The sequence below is a fragment of the Gopherus flavomarginatus genome, chromosome 2 (assembly GCF_025201925.1).
Source record: "Gopherus flavomarginatus isolate rGopFla2 chromosome 2, rGopFla2.mat.asm, whole genome shotgun sequence".
Taxonomy (NCBI): Eukaryota; Metazoa; Chordata; order Testudines; family Testudinidae; genus Gopherus; species Gopherus flavomarginatus.
In genome coordinates, this window is record NC_066618.1 from 47551437 (window position 1) to 47570934 (window position 19498).

The window sequence follows — 19498 nt, forward strand, 5'->3', positions numbered from 1 at the left end:
GAACAAAGGTCTATTTACTCCAGTATCCTCTCTTCTGACAGTGGCCAATGTCAGGTGCCCAGAATGAATGAGCAGAACAGGTAATCATCAAGTGATCCATCCCCTAACGCTCATTCCCAACTTCTCGCAAACAGAGGTTAGGGACACCATCCCTGCCCATTCTGGCTAATACCCATTGATGGATCTATCTTCCATAGCTTATTATTCAGGCATGGAATTACTATCCACAGAGAGTCTAAGGTACAGTTTGGTTCATTTAAGATTTTTACTTCATTTGATTCTACACTTTCACATATAGTGACATATAGGTAGATGGACATGGCCAGAGGAAAACTCTTTAAATAATGTGTCTGATGAAGTGGGTATTCACCCATGAAAGCTTATACTCCAATACGTCTGTTAGTCTATAAGGTGCCACAGGACTCTTTTTGTTGCTTTTTACAGCTCCAGACTAACGGCTACCTCTCTGATACTTGATCTTTAAATAATGCAGCTTTTTTAAAGTCTTATGTCAGAACAGCACTAGTTACAGGAAATGTCTATTGTTATGCTGTGTTTCAAAAGGTATGCAACTGACATGATAAATTGAGCTCCAATTCAATTTCTATCTACGTTATATAGATCACAGATGCTCAGGTTACTGTAGCCAGGCAGAAGCCATGCTGAAATTAGGCTGGAGCAGCAGAACTAACCCTTCTGCTCTGGAGGATACACTCAGGAGAGGAGCAAGTTCAGTCCCATTTGCCGTTACCTTAGGGCTTGTGCTGCACAATGTCAGCACAGTTTTGTTGTGCTGAGGGAGGGAGAAGCAAAGAGGAGACTGTTCAGGAGCATGGATCCTTGTGTGGTATACATTCCTGTTCTTTGTGGCTATGCAGATGGCAGAAGGACAAAGATCCGGCATGCTGCTGATTGTCCCTAAAGCCTTTGGGGATAGTATTCTAGAAGTCACTGTGCAAGACAACCCCTGAGGGGCAGAGATTAAGAAAATTAAAAAACATTTTCTGCACCAAAGATCACTGTTCCATTGAAAAGAAATGAGAGAAAATGTTTACCATAACTGGGTTAGATTAAGTCCATGCCAATGCCAAAATCAAGTAAGGGAAACCCAGTGGTAATTGGTCAGATACAGAAAAGCTGTTCCATAATTGACCATTATATTGCAGACTTTACAAAAAGATACATTTAAGTTTCCTTGTACAGTCAGTGGTCCAATTTCATCTTTGGTGGATCTCCAGTGAAGTCAATGATTTTCTCCAGGATGATTCTGGCCCTGCATTGTGTTGTAATGTCAATGAGAGAGGGGGGGAAGGGCGGTGTTTTGAGATGAAATCTGAAAAGAGAGAGAGAAAGGAATAAAGATACAAAAAGTCTTTTTTCCCAGAGGGCAGGAATTGCAGAGAAAATTCTCCCACCAGCCACTGGCAAGATTATTGGAGGCAGATAGAAGGTAGCAGTAATGAGCTTGTCTGAGGAAAACTAGAACAAGATCATGGATAATTTTTAATTGGATGTGGAACACAATTTCCAAACGTAAGCTTTCATGGGAAGTAACAAATGAAGCATACTCACAAATGGTCATATGATGACACAAAGAATACTGAAGGATTCCAGGTGCCATGGTAAAGCCCCATTAAAGATAAAAATGTGACAAACTCAATTTTCTTAGCTACCACATCAAATCAGCACTCAACCACCAACCTGCTGCCCTATGTGGGATAAAGGGGACAAGAAGTCAGAGCTAGACAGTAGGACACATAAGTGCCACTTCCTTCACAAGTCTTCCCAGGAATACAGAGCTGATGAGGGGCAAAACTAGGAATAGCGACTGTAAGACAGGAATTCCCTACCTAAATGTAATGTTGAAATAATCTCATTAATGTAGTATTTGCTTCCATCCACATCTGAAAGTGGAAGATTCCAAGGTCAACCTGTGGAAAAGCAGCCCCTGGTAGTACATCATGAGGAGGAGACAAGGCAGAAGTATGGAGTAGGTGAAAAGGCCCTGCACCTGCAATGTTCCCAAAGATCTGAAGAGGTAAGCCCCTACTATTTACATACAGGAGAACCCACATCCCAAGGGAAGAACTCATAGGAAATTCCATGAGTTGAAATGCACCAAGAATCCTGTCCTTGTATGTGGAAGTATTCCAAAAGGGTACTACAATGGACTGAAGGGGCTAATACTGCCACATTTGAAGCATGGTTACTTTGAAGCATAATAATATTACAGCAGTGATGGTAAATTACTAAATTGCTTTGGCACTTTAATCTCAAAGTTGGCAGCTTGGAAGAGTTCCCTTACAAATGCTTTACTAACTGCCAATTACAGTACGTGCTGGTTGCCACTGAGAGTTAGCATTTGCTTGTAGTTACTGCAGCTGCTTGTACTGTAGTTATGAGAATATATTTTAAAATAAAGTCTCACATCAGAAATGTAATTTAGCATTTTAGTCAGAACTCATTAGTGGATGGATACTTCTGTATGAAAAGCAAACAGGAATAGTGCCAAAGTCACAAATGGAGTTGCACCTACCGATCATATTACTGCATCAGAGGCTGAAACCCGAGCACGTCAGACTCAGTGAAATGCAGTTAAGCTGGTACAATCAATTCAAAGTCTGGTCAATGACTTATAAAGCTGCTAGCTCCGCTTATTATTAAGGCTGCCCTACACTACTCACTGTAAGACTAAGATCAGTGATTTATAACTTTGGTAAAATTTTAACAATTTGGGCAGAAATTTTCCATGGCTGGTTCTCTGCTTCAGCCTCATTGTGGTAGAGATTTTTTGTTCTAATTTCAGCCAAAACAGTTCAGCTGTTTCTAAGAACAAGATCAGGGAAAAATACATTTTACCCATGTTAAATTCTAGTGACCTTTGCTTTGAGAAGTTCTATACCCTGGGACTTGAAATTTGACAAGGGTCTGGACCTGGGATTGTGTCTTTTGCTGTACCTGTGAAAATCTACTCAAGCTTAGCCAAGTTATAAGCCTTTGAAAAATTTCAAGTTGCATGTGCTCAACAGAGACTTGCACAAATTTAACAGCTAATAGCGCCAGAGATTCTGTCCTCACTGAGCTTGCTCCAGCCTCTCAACTCCTATTGCTGACAAGACAGCATACTCGCCATCCCCACAGGCAGTCAGTCAGAGATTTGCTGCCCATCCAGGGCCAGTGCTACCATTAAGGCGAACTAGGCGGTTGCCTATGGTGCCAAGATTTGGAGGCGCCAAAAAGCGATGCTCCCAATTTTTTTTTACAGCGGTTCCTCCCGGAGCACGGTGGCTGCTCCACTTCTCCGGCTTCCCAGGCTTGCAGTGCCAATCAGCTGGGAGGCAGGAGAATTAGAGTGGGGGCAGCGTCCTCGAGGATGCGGAGCAGAGGGCTGGGGGGAGGAGCTGCAGGGTGGGGGCACCTCAGGGCAGGGGGGGAGCTGCCACAGGGGGCACCTCAGGGCGGGGGGGGGGGCCGGAGAGCTGCCACAGGCTGGGGGGGGGCACAAGGCAGATGTTTCGCCTAGGGCGCGAAACTTCCTTGCACCGGCCCTGCACCCATCCCACCTGATCCTCCTCCCTTTCAGGCACCATCACCAACAGCCTGACCCCCCGCTGGCCTCTATAAGCAACCCCTCCACATCTGAGTGGTGCTGCAACTTGGCATGTGACGTTGCAGGACTACTCAGTTTTGACTCAGCCAAAGAGTGGCTGGGCTATGACCTGGGGTGGGTCCTCCAGTCCAGGGCTAAGCCAGACCTTTCTGTAACACTGCAGTTCTGAGCTGGGACCAGGGAGTCTGTCTCACCTGTGCTCTCAAGGTCCTTCCTGTTGGCACCCTGGCAGCACAGAGGAGGAATCCATCTGATTAGAATGCAGAGGGGATAAACCCTGACCTGGGAAATGGGGGACAGGGAAAGCAGGAGTCTGGTGAGACTGGGATGGGATGAGGTGGAGGGGGGCGAAAAAGAAACGCCCAGGCTAGGCAAGGAGATTTTGACTAGGAATCAATGGGGTGGAGTGGAGGGGGAGGAGAGAGATCTGACAAGGAGCTGCAGTCTTGGGGGTACTGGGCAAAGAAACTGGGATGAGGGGGCTGGGAGAAGAGCCAAAGCAGACAAGGAGCTGGGTTGGGGGGAACTAGGACTGGGAGAAGCAGCCTGCGGAATCAAGACGAGGGTGGGGTAAGCAAGGAAAATTGTAGTGGGGAAGAGACAGGACTGGAACAGGCTGGAGGGAAAGGGGCACAAATGTCTGTGCCCACTACAGACCATTCCTCCTTGAGCCTGGGACAGAACCAAAGATTCCTGACTCTCTTCTGCTGTCAGCAAATATCTGTGAAACCCACTAACAAAATGTGTTTCATTCCCCTCTAGTGCTAGTCCACATAAACAATGACAGCCTATAGTCTTATATAGAATAAATATGAATTAAAGAATTAGTTACCTTAAGTTTGGTTAAGGAATATATGTGTTGTAAAGAAAGGCCCTGACTAGCAAGCAGAAGGATGGCCTTGAAAATGAGTGATAAGACCAGAAGAAATGAAGTAGGGAGGATGTCTGATTCAAAAAATAATAAAATATGGGAAAGTGTTTTTTGTTGTTTGTTTTTTTAAGAAAAACAAATTGGGTTTCTGACCAACAGGGGTGACTGCACATGGTTTTAAATAGATTCTCTTTGTCTTATCTTAAATTGAGCTAAGTACTCTGAAAAATAAGGCTTTAGTCATCTCAAATGATCTGGAGAAAGGGGTAAACAGTGAAGTGGCAAAATTTGCAGATGATACAAAATCACTCAAGATAGTTAAGTCCAAAGCAAAGAGTTAAAAGGGATCTCACCAAACGGATGACTAAATTTAATCTGCCATTTTTTTGCGCAATGTTGATAAATGCAAAGTAATGCACGCTGGAAAATACAGACCCCATCATTTGATATGTATAGTGGAGATTAAATTAGCTGTTGCCACTCAAGAAAGATGTTAAAGTTACCATGGATAAGTCTCTGAAAAACATCCACTCAATGTGCAGCAGCAAAAAAGCTAACAATGTTGGGAATCATTAGGAAAGAGAGAATAAGACAGAAAATATCATATCTTGAATCTGGCAGATCAAGCCGCCCCATCTTAAAAAAGATATTGGAATTGGAAAAGGTACAGAAAAGGGCAACAAAAACAATTAGAGGTATGGAACAGCTTCCATATGAGAAGAGATTAATAAGACTTGGAATTTTCAGCCTGGAAAAGAGACAACTAAGGGGGGGATAGGATAGTGGTCTATAAAATCATGACTGGTGTGGAGTAAGTAAATAAGGAAGTGTTATTTACTCTTCTCATAACACAAGAACTAGAGGACACCAAATGAAATTAATAAGCAGCAGGTTTAAAACAAACAAAAGGAAGTATTTCTTCACACAACATACAGTCAACCTGGTGAACTCTTTGCCAGAGGATGTTGTGAAGACCAAAAAGCTAACATGGTTCAAAAAAGAACTAGGTAAGTTCATGGAGGATAGGTCCATCAATAGCTATTAGCCAGGATGGGCAGGGATGCAAAACCATACTCTGAAGTGTCCCTAGCCTCTCTTTGCCAGAAGCTGGGAATGGGCAACAGGGGATGGATCACTTGATGGTTACTTGTTCTGTTCATTTCCTCTGAAGCACCCGGCATTGGCCACTATTAGAAGATAGGATACTGGACTAGATAACCATTGGTATGACCCACTATGGCCATTCTTATGTAGAAAGACAGAGGAACTCCCATCAATATTTGTTACTATGCACATGTAAATATGCTGCACCACACACTGTTTATTGGATACCTGTGAGATTCCAATACAGGGTTGCTGTGTAGGAGACACATTTGGAGACATCACTGGTTTCCCCAAGAGGGAGGTCTCTATTTAAAAAAAGAAAAGTTTTACAAGTTAACTGTCCTTTGGATCAGTTCCAGGGAAGCCAGAAAAAAAAGGAGGGGGGAGCAAGGGGCCATGGTCCTCCCACTTTTTACCAGCAGACAGGAGCAATCAGGAGCTGGGGGCCTCAGGCAGAAGGGTTGGCATGGATGCAGGGGCAGCATGGGGACAGGCTCACAGTACGGGTGCCAGTGGACTCCCCCCCCACACACACACACTTTTAGGTACCTTCTACCAGTCTTGATCAGTTCCTTCCTTGCTCTCCCTTACAAGAGAGATCAGCTACTCACAGCACAAAACCCAGATTGAATTTCACCCTCCTACCTCTGCAGATAGTCTTTTCCAAGAATTGGATGGGCAGTTCTACAGCACTCCTGTATTCTGAGAGATTGTCCTTCCAGGTGGAATTTCAGGTACTTACATGCGACCAAAAACCTTTCTCCACTGGCTGCTGCTGGTAGACCGGGGGAGGCAAATCAGAACATAAGGTGAAGAACCTGCTGGATAACCCTCACTCCAGCATTGGTCTGCCTGCTCTGAGGTTTGCTCTTGCTGTACGGTGTCTGTCTTCCATCGCCAGAATAATCTGCTGACTCATTTCTCTCCTGCTTCAGACATTAAAATCCCTTCTGCTCCTTCACGGTAATTGAAACAAAAGCCGTTAGTGGCATTATATTCATGAGCAGAATACTTTAAACACTTGAATCAGTGACTCCAGGGGGAAAAAAACACCAGCCTTTAACTTGTATTACCAAGACCATGTGTACATACACTTAACAAAAAGGCACAATGCTTCTACATGGCAGGAAAATACTGTCATAGATAAATCGTTCATGTTTACCACAGTGAAGACCAGATCACTAAACACAACTATTAACGCTGTCAAATTAAGGCCTATTATTAACTTACTTTTATTTTTCCCCTGCTAAAGATCACAGACTTTCTTTGTATTAGAGAACAAAAAAGATTGAGTCACTAACAGGAATAAGGAACCACCTTATACCAAACTACTGATCAATTTTCATCACATCTGATTGCTTTATCTCAAGAAATTATTTACTTGGTAGGGATCATTTACACAGAGCTAGATAAAGAGCTTTTCTCTTTTTTGTGGGCCATGACTGTTTAAAAGTAAATGTCAGAAAAATAATTGGTTACTGTAGGTTTATTTGAAGCAGTGAAAACGTGACTTCTCAATTTTTTCCCATTATGTACAGCAGGGATCTCACACTCAAATCACCACGAGGGCCGCACGAGGACTAGTACATTGGCCCAAGGGCACATCGCTGAAACCTTTTCATACAATACAAAAGTATAGTAAAAAATGAAGAGTAATACAGTATGCTATTAAAAGTCAATGTATTAACTTTTTAAAAACTAATGCGAAAAATCAGTGCTAATTTTGACAGTCATTTCATTTTTGGCCACTTAGCTGGCAGATTTTGCATCAAACAGAGCATCAATATTTGGTTTTGTCTCAGGATACCAAACCTATCTCAGTGTTGCTTGCAAATGTTCATCAGTGAGCCATGACCTTACAGATTTGTTAATCTTCATGGAGGATAAAAGCTCTGTACTTCCAAACATTGCCATTACCCTTTCTGAAGCAGAGGGAGCTGTCATGGGGACTGATGGGCCAAGAGCCATTGGCCGTGAACATACGCAGAACCTCATGTAAGGCAGCTGGCAGCACCTTTCAGCCTCAAGTCACAGCCCAGAACAGCAAAGGGCTGGGACGCAGATTTTGAATCGGCTGCCCTTGGGTCATCTCTCTGTTAGAACTTCCTTTGTGCCTTCTCCTGCCACTGAGACCAGTGGGATCTCAGGGTGCTTAGCACCTTTCAGAACAGGCTCAGATAGCACGTGCATTGCAACAAAGCCCTGAAGCCAAGGGGAATGTCACGTATGAGTCAAATCACGCCACAGATGCCCAAATAACAACCCCCTCTCCCAGACAGCTCCAAGTTAATCCCCCTTCTGGGTCATCCTGTGAATCCTGGCTTCTGTGTATCTCTGTTAGATTGCAAGCTGCTTGAGGTCTTACCAAGCACACTGCGGGCACCTAATGAAAAGAGGGGTGTTACCAAGGGAGCTAGGGGCCAGGCCGGGCAGGGCTGGGCAGGCAGGAGTTGAGCGCTGAGCTGAGCCCAGCGAGGGGCGGCGGGGGTTGGATGCCAGGCCGGGCAGGGCTCGGGGATTAGGGGCGGGGCCGGGCCGGGCCGCGCCGCGGGAGGCGGTTACCTGCGCCGCAGTTCATGCCGCCGCCGCCGCCGCAGCCACTAGAGGGCTCGCTCCGCTCCGCTCCGCTCCTCCCGCCCTCCGGCCTCTCCGCCGCGCCGCTCCCAGCAGCAGCAGCGGCCGCCGGCGGAGGGACGCGGCGGCCCAGTGCGGGCGGCCGGGCTCGCTGTGGCTGCGCGGGGCAGCGGCCCGGGCCGGCGCCGAGGATGCCGCTGGGGCTGAAGCCCACGTGCAGCGTGTGCCGCAGCACCTCCTCCTCCATGTGGAAGAAGGGCGGCCAGGGCGAGATCCTCTGCAACAACTGCACGGGCCGCGCCGGGCCGCCCGGGCCCGGCCCCTTCGCCACCACCTCGGCCGCCGCCCAGCACAGCAACGGGGGCGGCGGCAAGCAGGTCAGGCTGCCGGGCGCCCGCTGTGCTGCACCAAGGGGTCGGGGTCCCGGGGCGGGGACTCCCTGGGGGTTTACACGGGGCGTGGCACCGCCGCGGCGGGCAAAGAGCGGAGCCCGTAGCCGGGCCTGTCGGGCTGGCGGGTGCGTCGCTGTAGGGGAATCGTGGGAGCCGCTGTCGGGCCTAACCCGATTTTGTGGAGAGCCCATTTATTGAGTGTCTGAACTGTGGGCCCGGATAGCGACACCCGCAACGTGACCTCTCCTTCCCCGCTTTCTCGTTTCATTGTCCGCCTGGCAGAGCAAGCAGGAGATCCACAGGAGGTCAGCTCGGCTGCGGAACACAAAGTACAAATCTGCCCCGGCTGCGGAAAAGAAAGTTTCCACTAAAGGCAAAGGGAGAAGACACATCTTCAAGTTAAAAAATGTAGGTGATGGTGGCTAATGCTTTATGCTTGTTGCACTTATACTGTATAAGGCTTGGCCTGTGCTACCACTTATGTCACGCGGGGGTGTGAATAAGCCGCCCCCCTGAGCCAAGTAAATTACAACGACCTAAGGGCTATGACAGCGGGAGAGCTGCTCCTGCCCGCACAGCTACCGCCTCTTTTACAGAGGTGGATTTATTATGCCCACAGGAGAACTCTCTGCCATCTGCCTAGAGCCTCTTCACCAGACACGCTACAGCTGCATTAGTGCAGCTACCCAACTGTAGTGCTTCTAGTGTAGATTAGCCCCAATTAGTGTGCTCTGCCACCCCTTTTGACAGACAGCTTTGGTGTTGCAGTCTTCTCAGAGCAGTGTCCCAACATGTCAAGGTAATTCAGATCTGCAGACATATTTGTCATTTCTCCAAATAATTACTCCTTTTCCGCAGAAAATCAAATTAAACCCAAACTGAGTCCAGCTTGCTGTCCCAATTTCTGGCTCAGTCCCTTCATTTTTGCCAGAGTGGATAAAAATCAATGACTTAAAAACCCAATTTGCCTTTTTTTTTAAATAATTTCAGTTAAATACACATTTATTTTTTGAAAATAAACCTGTAATTTAAAATCAAAATCAAAAGTGACAACCTGTGATAATGCATTAATTTATTATAATTAAAATAATTTAAAATAAATAATATTAATATATATTTGCTGCTAAGTTTTAAATAAAGTCAAATCATTGAACTGGTTGAAAACACTGGCTAAGCATCTGGAATCAGAACTTGCTGAAGTGCTAAACTAGCTTTTGGCAGCAATAGCCTATTCTAAAGTTGCGGAGAGAATATTTTCTTTAATTCAGTTTATTCAACTAGTTCAGTTCAGTACGAAGTCATGCAAAGTTAAGAAACCAATTAGAAATTGAAAAAGCAGGAAGGCTGCTTTTCCTCTTCCAGTCTATGAACAAAAACTGCAAGATGATGAGATCTAGTTCTAAGTCTTGGAGAACATGGTGACCACAAACAAATCAGTTAAATTCACTAACTACAGATAATATTTTCCATGTTATGTATTTATAATTGATTTTTATTCAAGTTTTTATAAACTTTTTTCCTCATGAATCCAACACATTTAAGGTAATTTTATTTAATAAAAAAAAAATTACCATTTTTGTGCATTTGTAATTTAATTTGAATTTCCATCCCAAAAGAGCTTGACACTAATTGCAGGTTAAAAAAAAATCATCTATCATGCATTATTCACCATTTTCTAACACAATAAAATATTAAAATGAATAAATATAAGTTAATCTATATAATAAATATGTATATATAGCTTTCTGGTTAGTAAAAAAGCTCAAAATTTACTGTACAGCCTGTATTTAGTTGCAAATCAATATGTTTAATGGTTGCCAATCAAGAATCAACCTTTCTTTAGCAAAATAACTTAAAAGGTACAAATACAAAACCATTTAAATCAGTTATTTAAACAAAAGTTTCCTGCTTGCTAATTTAAATCATTATTAAAAATTGCTTTGATTTAAATTTAATCCACTCTGATGTCTGATGACGTGCATTTGACCTTGTAGTTTCTTTTGCAACTTCATTCACGCAATCAGTCAGGATAGGATATGGGCCACGTCCAGACTAGGTATTAAAATCGATTTTAGATACGCAACTTCAGCTACGGGAATAACGTAGCTGAAGTCGAATTTCTAAAATCGAGGTACTCACCCGTCTGGATGGCGCGGCATCGATGTCCGCGGCTCTCCGTGTCGATTCCGGAACGCCATTCGGGTTGATGGAGTTCCGGAATCGATGTAAGCGCGCTCGGGGATCGATACATCGCGTCCAGACTAGACGCGATATATCGATCCCCGAGCAATCGATTTTAACCCGCCGATGCCGCGGGTTAGTCTGGACGTGCGCATGGTTGCAGTCTCAGGTACGCAGTTTTGGATTGTCCCTAGCTCTGAGCAGCGTGAACAAACCTGCTCACCTGTCTCTGTGTAAGGGGTCATTCTGCCTCCTGGTTTAAACTGAGTTCTCAAGGATCTTGTGCTTTCTGCTCCTCTCCCCTACTTCTATGTTTAACAGTGAGACTGATCATACAAGTTTATAACCAGCCTTTCTCTTTAAAACCTCATTTTTGAGATAATGAAAGTTAGTGGTGTCATTTTTAATTTTTATTATAAAAATGGAAATATTTAGAGAAATTATAATGTCTTGTCCTTTCTTTTTTATGTGAAGATTCTGCTTTAGTATCGTAGATTTGCTAAAATTTTCTTTCCTATTTCTCTAGAAAACAATGACATTTTCTTCATGAATTTTTCTACCCTTGTAACTTCTGTTTTTGTTATTGTTTATTTAGCCCATAAAGGCTCCTGAGTCTGTATCCACTATAATTACAGCAGAATCCATCTTTCATAAGGTATGTATGGTTTATATAGAGAAAAAGATGTTCTTCCTCTAAGACTTTCAAAAGTTATTGCAGATAGATAGTGAAAGGACTTTATTTACAAAAAATTTTCTTCCTTTCACGAACTGAATTCTTGGGGAACCCCAGCATCAGTGTGTTGTATCATTATATTGCTGCCGAAATCATGGAAAATTTACCCCAGAAGTTTTAATCTTTTTTTCTCTCCAGAGGTTAAACATTAAATTGTATAATTCTTATAAAGAGAACCAGCTTTTTAATTGGAAAAAAAATTCAAAAACACACTTGTGAATTTATGAAAAAGTGTCAGCTTTCACTTTTCTAGCATTGGGAACCAAGCAAAATTGACATTTACTTTCAGCAGTAGTTCAAGTTTACTGTAGTGGGTCCTATTTTAAGTAGAGGGCATATCTCAAATATAAGAGGTTGTCTTTGTGTAGTTCTAACTTCAAGAAGTGTTGTTGCAGCCAGTGGGAATGCTCTAGAAGTTTCAAACAAGGGGACAGTATATATTTGACAAGTCAAGGAAAGAATTAGCCAAACTTAAAAGGGAACGAATGTTCTGAGGAAGTTCTGCTGTCAAAATACTGGTGTATCTAGCACTTCTATGAAAATAAATGATCTCATATTTGCTTCTTTAATAGATGTCTGAGGTATTCTATTTGTAGCAGTGTCCATAACTGGGACAGCGCTCAATCATATATAGTGCTTTTTTAAAAAGTGAGGTTGTTCTTTGTTTATTTTTATTTTTTTTCCCCAAAGGGAAAAATCAAAACCAGTATTACATAAGTTAATCAATTATCTCAAAGACCTGTTGACACTACCAAAAACCTGTTTGCTGGCTGGTTACTCTTTGTGCTGCCATGTGTATGGAAGACCTTGGTCAGTGATCCACAACTTCTGCCTCTAGCTGTTGGGGACAGCATGTAGACTAGCTGTTGTGGTGCCCTGAAGAACTGTACTTGTATTAGTGAGGCAGTGACTGTCCACTTCTGCAGGACTGTCCACTTCTCAGGCCACTAGAGATTAGGTGATATTGCACAGACCATATTATGGGTGAAGAATAATCCCATTTTACAGCACCCTTTTTCCTTGGTTTGAATGGCTGAATTGTTGGAGCGCTTGGAGAAGGGTGCAGTTTACCTGGACTGGAGATGAGGTCTAAGCATTGTGCCTGCAAATAAATGGTGTAAGGGAGGGAAATCTGGTATTTAAAGCATCCCTAAAGAGAGCTGAGGAAAGTTCCAGGCAGTTGCTAGTAAAATCAGGTTTTTTAAAAAGTAATTATCTGTATCTCTTCCAGGGAGTGTACTATCAAATTGGAGATGTTGTTTCAGTGGTTGATGAGCAGGATGGAAAAACATACTATGCTCAGATTAGGGGGTTTATTCAGGACCAATACTGTGAAAAGAGTGCAGCTTTAACATGGCTCATTCCTACTGTAGCCAGTCCCAAAGACTGTTTTGACCCTGCATCCTATATCATAGGTAAGCGCCAAGATTTCCTATTATAACTTGTATACATGGCTACACTGGTACAAAAACCCCCTTGTATAGACTATGCCTATCTGTGGTGTAGTTTATAGAATACTTCGTTGTACTCCCTGGCCATCATTCATGTAGTTTTTCGGCATGGATCCTGTGAACACAAGGCACAGGAATAACTGTGTGTGAGTAGTCCCATTTGAGTTGAACGCGATTACTTACATGCATAAAAATAATCACAGGCATGATTGTTGTGGGCTTGTGGACTTAATTATCATAAACTAGCCCTAGAGATATTAGTCCTGGCTGATAAAGTAGGCAACTTACTATACAGGCCCAGATTCTCCCCTTTGTTTACAAATGACTCAAATTTTGTGAAACTCACTTTGGATGTATAGGAGGATTGTGGGGGAAGGGGGCCTGTGGGACATAATTCCAGAACAGTTTCTGTTACATCAAATATGAACATATTTGAGGAAAAATGAGCTGGATATGCAGTTCAAGCACAGAGGGCAGCTAAATTCATTACATATATTTTTTCAGCTCTACTCATAACTACTGGAAGAATGCGTCAACACTCGAACACAGAATGGAACAAATTTAAAAAGGCTTTTACAATATTGGCAGGGTTTGATTGAAATAGTAGTGTTCTCAGATATTGCTGGCTGTTGTTCCATATTCTGTTAATTCTGTACGTAATGTGTAAAGCTTAAAAGTGTACTCCTGGGGGAATTTTGTGCTACTGTGTGTGCAGAACTCATGTCCCCTGCAGATTTCTTTGCTTCCCAGCAGAAAAATGACTTTCTGACAGGGAAGTAAAAGGAAGCTGCAAGAGCAGTGATGCATCACTCCCTAGCTGCACAGGTACATTGTTTCTTGCAGCTGGTGGAGAGGTAAATCACTGCAGGGCTGGGGACACCTCAGCCAGTGGCTCCTACCGTGAGCCGGGATCAGCTGCTAGTCCCAGCTGGGCTGGAGGCAGGAGAGGATGGGACTTCCTCTTCCCCTGCAAGGAGTGGCTGGGGTTGTTTCAGACCCACCCCCAGAAACCTCCCCCAGCTGCAGGAAGATCAGCATTCTCCTGGTTTCTGCCTCCATCGCTCCTCAGCTGCGGGGAGAGGGTTCACTGTACAGGGAACTGCTCCCCCATCCATCCAACCCTGTGCATCTGGACCTCTGATATCCAGACACCCTTGCCAAGCCTCACCCCGTACAGCCAGAACCCCCCAACCCGCCATACCTGAGCCCCACCCCAATGAACCTCAACCCCTGCCTCTGGACCCTCATCCCTGCACTCAGACTACCCCTCACTGAGCTTCCTGCATTCAAACCCCCACCCCCTGCACCACCCTGAGCCCCCACATTCAGACCCCCATGCCACTGACCCCCAACTAGCTGCACCCAGACCCCCACCCCACCATGTTCCACTCCCCAAGCACCCAGACCCCTTGTGGAGACCTCCATACCCAGACCCCTCCACTGAGCCGCTCCCACTTTCACCTGGAAGCCCCCGCAGAGTCCCATTGCATCTGCACCTGGAACATCCCCCTCCAATGAATCTCTGTGCATTCAGATCCCCCCACTGAGCTGCCTGCACCCAGATTGTCCCACACAGAATCCTCTAACCCCACACGTGGATCCCCCCACCCCGAGCCCCTCCACACTTGGATCCTGCCTGGTTGAGCCTGCCTATCACACACCTGGTGTGCCTGGCACAGAGGGAAAGGGCCCCAGGGTGTTTCTGGGGTAGGGCCGGGCCTTGTGCTGGGTCAGGTTCAACCTCACCCCTGAGTCCATATCCTGGGGGTGGAGAAGCTGCAGGGTGATCTCCCACCTTTGTACAGCCAGTGGCCTGTGCTTCCCACTGCCATGCTGGAGCCTCTGCATTTATTTATTGACAAAACTTGCAGAATATTAAAATATGGTGTGCAGAATTTTTAATTTTTTGGCACAGAATGCCCTCAGGAGTAAAAATGTTACGTTGTTTTTTAGGACCAGAAGAAGATCTTCCAAGGAAAATGGAATACATAGAGTTTGTTTGTCATGCACCTTCAGAATATTTCAAATCTCGATCTTCTCCCTTCCCCACAGTTCCTACTAGACCAGAAAAAGGCTATATCTGGACTCATGTCGGACCCACTCCTGCAATCTCCATCAAGGAAACTGTTACCAACAATTTATAATCTTTGTTTGAGTACCCTTTAAAAGTATATTAGTTGTATTCTCAGCCTCCATCTGTACATCTATTACAAGAAATTAGATTTTTTTTATAAAATATTGGTTGGCCACATGGATTATGGTGGTGGTTATTTTTTTAAATTATCTGACTTCTGAAAGAAAGTTTTCTTATTTGATGCTTTTATTTCCCTCCCTTGCTCCAATTAAAGCCACTTATTTTGTCACTGTTGCTTGAGTATGAGAAACTGCACGTTTTGCATTTTCCTCTGTCCTGCCATGAGTTAGTGATTTCTTTCAGTTGGCTGGGCCTGTAGTCTTCTGATCTTGCCACTATCTTTTACAAAAGAGGACTAGCACTGTGTGCAGTATTTTAAAGAGCCATCACTACCCACACAGCATATTGTAGAACTAAGGTAGTGTATTTTTGTTCCCTGCCATTGACTTTAAAGACTAAAGCCAGTGTTCATTAATGTGACTATGCTCTGCACACGTTTGTTCAGGTTTTTAATGAGAGCATTGAGCTGAATTTTACAAATGGGTGTGGTTATAAGAGTTTCTGTAAAACTGCAGAAGAGAAGGAGACCTATTCAAGAACTACCATTCTTTGGGTTTTGCCGCTGTCACCGTCCCTGCAAAAACCTGCTGAGCAGAGCAACATCACTTGGTGCAGAAACAGAGACAGCCCTGACTAGGCAAGCAGGCCCTTGAGGTGGTTTTAAATTCTCTGCTGAGTTTTGGTACACTACTTATTGATGGTAGTTCATAAGAATGAAAAGATAAGTAGTAAAAAATGGACTTCTGAAAAACGAACAGTTTGAATCATATAAGTTTAACATAATTAAATTCCAAACAATTACTAAAGAAATAGAAGGGATTTAAACATCAAGATTAACAACTGACCATCAGTAAACCTTATTTTGTATATAAATATTTAAGAGCCTTCACCAGCATCTTAGACCTTAGAACATGAAGTATTGACTTTTTTTATATTTAGTCCTTTGAATTTTTTAAGCGTGTTTTCTGTTCATACTAACATTTTTACCCCACTGAAGCACTTTACAATCTGCTTAGATCATGGGGGGAAAATACTACACGGTTCAGAGATTGCAGGTCCTTTATGCTTTTTATTTATATTAAGGTAGCACTCAAAAAAACCCAGTCAGTGTTGAGGTGTTGTCTCAGGTGGTCCTGTGCAAGCAGACAAAAACAAGACTCCTGCTCCAGAGACATGTTTTAACTTCGTGAGGAAAAGCTCAAGTCAACTAAAAAAAATTCCCTTCAAGGGTATGTACCCTTGAAATTTAAAATACTCACACTTCCCTTAATTCCACTAACGGTTAACTAGCAATAGCCAGACAAAGTGTAACCTCCACTTTCCCCCACTCCAAGTGCTAGGGAAAACAGGTAAGGTTTGCAGCATGCCCTCAAGGTCAACCTATTGGGAGTAACCCAGGTGGGCAAGTAAATTGTAAAGTTGAGGGACTTGACCACTAGCTCCCACTTCTCTGGAGGGGACTCTAGTAGCCATAAATACAGCAGAAAGACACATCTATTCTGTGCATAGGGCCTACATTTTTTTTCTTTTCTTTTTTTGGGAAGGGAGGGGTGTTTAACAGCTCAATAATACCATCTTAAAATCCACCCAGAAATGAATAAGCACCCAGTGCAGATCATCGAGCACTGTGCTTGTAGCATGATAGTCCATTTACTGAACCGATAGCTAAATTCTGCAGCAACTTTAGTTTCCAGATGCAATTAAGATGTAGCCCCATCTGGAGGACTTTGCAGTAATCGAATCTGCAGGTGACAGCGCGAAGATCCACACCCAAAAGAAACTTACATGATGGCTGTATGTAGATAGAACGCTAGCACTTTGTGAACACTTTTGGGAAGGGCAGTCTCCTCTAATATTCTCCACTGGCCTTTGCCAGCTTGAAAGGTCATGGGCCTAGAGCACAGATGGTCACACAAGTGCTCCTACCACCTCCAGAATCTCAGTGAGAGAGACTGAAACCTGTGATGAGAAGACTTAGTGCCTCAGCTGGAATATTGTGTCCAATAACAGGTGCCATACTTCAAGAAAGATGTGGACAAATTGGATACAGTACAGATAAGTGATACAAAAATAATAGAAAAACTGACCTATGAAGAAAGATTAAAAAAAATGGGTATGTTTAGTCTCAAGAAAGAAGACTGAGGGGGGACTTAAGTCTTCAAATATGTTAAAAGGTTGTTACAAAGAAGACTGACCAGTTCTCCATGTCCATTGAAGGTAGGGCAAAAAGAAATGGGCTTAATTTGCAGCAGGGGAGATTAGGTTAGATGTAAGAAACGCTTTTTAACTATAAAAGTAGGCAAGCTCCGGAATAGGCTTCCAAGGGGATTATAGAATCTTTGTCCCTGGAGGTTTTTAAGAACAGGCTGGACCAACACTCTCCAGGAATGAGGGGATACTTGGTCCAGCCTCAGCACAGCAGGCTGGCCTGGGTGACCTCTCTAGCTCCCTTCCTGCCCTATATTGCTATGATTTGATTACCCTGCCACTATACAGGCATTGCAGGCTGAATTTTCACAATCTTATCTATTAAAAAAGAAGCAGTTTCCTCATACTGGGAGGTATTTGAATCAGCCACACAGTGAAGACAGCTTATCCTAACCAAAATGTCCACTGTGTGAAATAAATCTGCTGAGCAGAGAAGTTGCAGAATCTATGGTGGAGGCAAAGAACCTTCTATTTGCCTCCTATACACCCATGGCATAAAACTAAAAATTCTGTCACAGGCAGTCAGCAATAGGCTGAGACATTCCCCCAGTGATCATCTAGGGACTGATTTTTAAAGGTATTTTAGTGCTAACTTTATATTATTTTTTATTATAACTATTTGCACTGTAAAAATGATAAAGGAAATAGTTTTTTTCAGTTCACCTCATACAAGTACTGTAGTGCAATCTCTTTATTTTAAAAGTGTAATTTACAAATGTGGATTTTTTTTGTTACATTGTTATGTTTTTGAATGTAGTTATGTAAGTCCAAGTCCACTCAGTTCTACTTGTTCAGCCAATTGCTAAGAAAGACAAGTTTGTTTACATTTATGGGAGATAATGCTGCCTGCTTCTTATTTACAATGTCACGTGAGAACCAGTGTTCACATGGTACTTTCGTAGCTGGCATTGCAAGGTATTTACGTGCCAGATATCCTAAACATTTGTATGCCCCTTCGTGCACCATTCCAGAGGACATGCTTCCACACTAATGATGCTTATTTTAAAAAAATGCATTAATTAAATTTGTGACTGAACTCCTTTGGGGAGAATTGTATGTCTTCTGGTCTGTTTTACCCGCATTCTGCCATATATTTCATGTTATAGCAGTCTCGGATGATGACCCAGCATATGTTCATTTTAAAAATGCTTTCACAGCAGATCTGACAAAATGCAAAGAAGGTACCAATGTGCGATTTCTAAAAATAGCTACAACACCTGACCCAAGGTTTAAGACTCTGAAGTGCCATCCAAAATCTGAGAAGGATGAGGTGTGGTGCATGCTTTCAGAAGTCTTAAAAGAGAAACATCCAGATGCTACGCTACAGAACCCAAACCACAAAAAAAGAAAATCACTTTCTGCTGGTAGCATCTGACTCAGATGATAAAAATGAACGTGGGTTGGCCCGCTCTGCTTTGGATCGTTATCGAGCAGAACCTGTCATCAGCGTGGACGCATGTCCTCTCGAATGGTGGTTGAAGCATAATGGGACATATGAATCTTTAGCGCATTTGGCATGTAAATATTTTGCGACGCCAGCTACCACAGTGCCACAGTAATGTGTGTTCTCACTTTCAGGTGACATTGTAAACAAGAAGCAGGTAGCATTATCTGCAAATGTAAACAAACTTGTTAGTGTGAGCGATTGGTTGATGTAGGACTCAGTGGACTTGTAGGCGTTAAAAGTTTTACATTGTTTTATTTCTGAATGCAGGGGTTTTTTTGTACATAATTCTACATTTGTAAGTTAAACTTTCATGATAAAGAGATTGCATTACAGTACTTGTATTAGGTGGATTGAAAAATGCTATTTATTTTTGTTTTTTACAGTGCAAATATTTGTCACTCAAAATAAATATCAAGTGAGCACTATACACTTTGTATTCTGTATTGTGATTGAAATCAATATATTTGCAAATGTAGAAAACATCCACAAATATTTAAATGGTACTCTATTATTGTTTAACAGCGTGATTAATTACGATTAAATTTTTTTATTGATTGACAGCCCTAGTATTTAGGCATTTAAAGCTGCAGATAGGCAGCTAATGGGATTTCTCTAAGTGCCTGACTCCTATTAATATCAATGGTTTTGCAATGCCAAAGTCCCCCTAATGTCTCAGCCCCAGCCTCTTCACCAGGCCTCCATATCCCCAGCAATGACAGCATTGTTTCATCCC

General features: G+C 43.2%; 1 protein-coding gene and 2 long non-coding RNA genes across 4 annotated transcripts; 2 read left to right on the forward strand and 1 right to left on the reverse strand.

Annotated features, from left to right (window-relative positions):
* Positions 1–1219: 1219 nt before the first annotated feature.
* LOC127044614 (uncharacterized) lies at positions 1220–6689 on the reverse strand. The gene is made up of 3 exons (XR_007772538.1): positions 6231–6689; positions 5814–5890; positions 1220–1333 (listed from the first exon to the last, which is right to left on the reverse strand). It is a non-coding gene; the product is annotated as an uncharacterized LOC127044614 (long non-coding RNA).
* Positions 6690–8247: 1558 nt separating this feature from the next.
* On the forward strand, positions 8248–15171 carry GATAD1 (GATA zinc finger domain containing 1). Of its 2 annotated transcripts, none has more exons than XM_050939678.1 (5): positions 8248–8536; positions 8834–8959; positions 11328–11387; positions 12697–12880; positions 14969–15171. In XM_050939678.1, the coding sequence occupies exons 1-5, from the start codon at positions 8351–8353 to the stop codon at positions 15058–15060; spliced, it is 648 nt and encodes a 215-aa protein (XP_050795635.1). In that variant the 5' UTR covers positions 8248–8350; the 3' UTR covers positions 15061–15171. The 2 variants fall into 2 exon arrangements, with proteins under 2 accessions (XP_050795635.1, XP_050795634.1); XM_050939677.1 differs by having other exon boundaries at positions 8249–8536; positions 14870–15171.
* Positions 15172–16167: 996 nt separating this feature from the next.
* On the forward strand, positions 16168–19190 carry LOC127044615 (uncharacterized). Its single transcript, XR_007772539.1, has 2 exons — positions 16168–17052; positions 17089–19190. It is a non-coding gene; the product is annotated as an uncharacterized LOC127044615 (long non-coding RNA).
* Positions 19191–19498: the final 308 nt, after the last annotated feature.

Coding starts and splice junctions, on each gene's coding strand:
- GATAD1 (XM_050939677.1), top strand. CDS start 8,351: ATGCCGCTGGGGCTGAAGCCCACGTGCAGCGTGTGCCGCAGCACCTCC. Junction 8,960..11,327: donor ACATCTTCAAGTTAAAAAAT/GTAGGTGATGGT, acceptor TTGTTTATTTAG/CCCATAAAGGCTCCTGAGTC. Junction 12,881..14,869: donor CCCTGCATCCTATATCATAG/GTAAGCGCCAAG, acceptor GTTGTTTTTTAG/GACCAGAAGAAGATCTTCCA.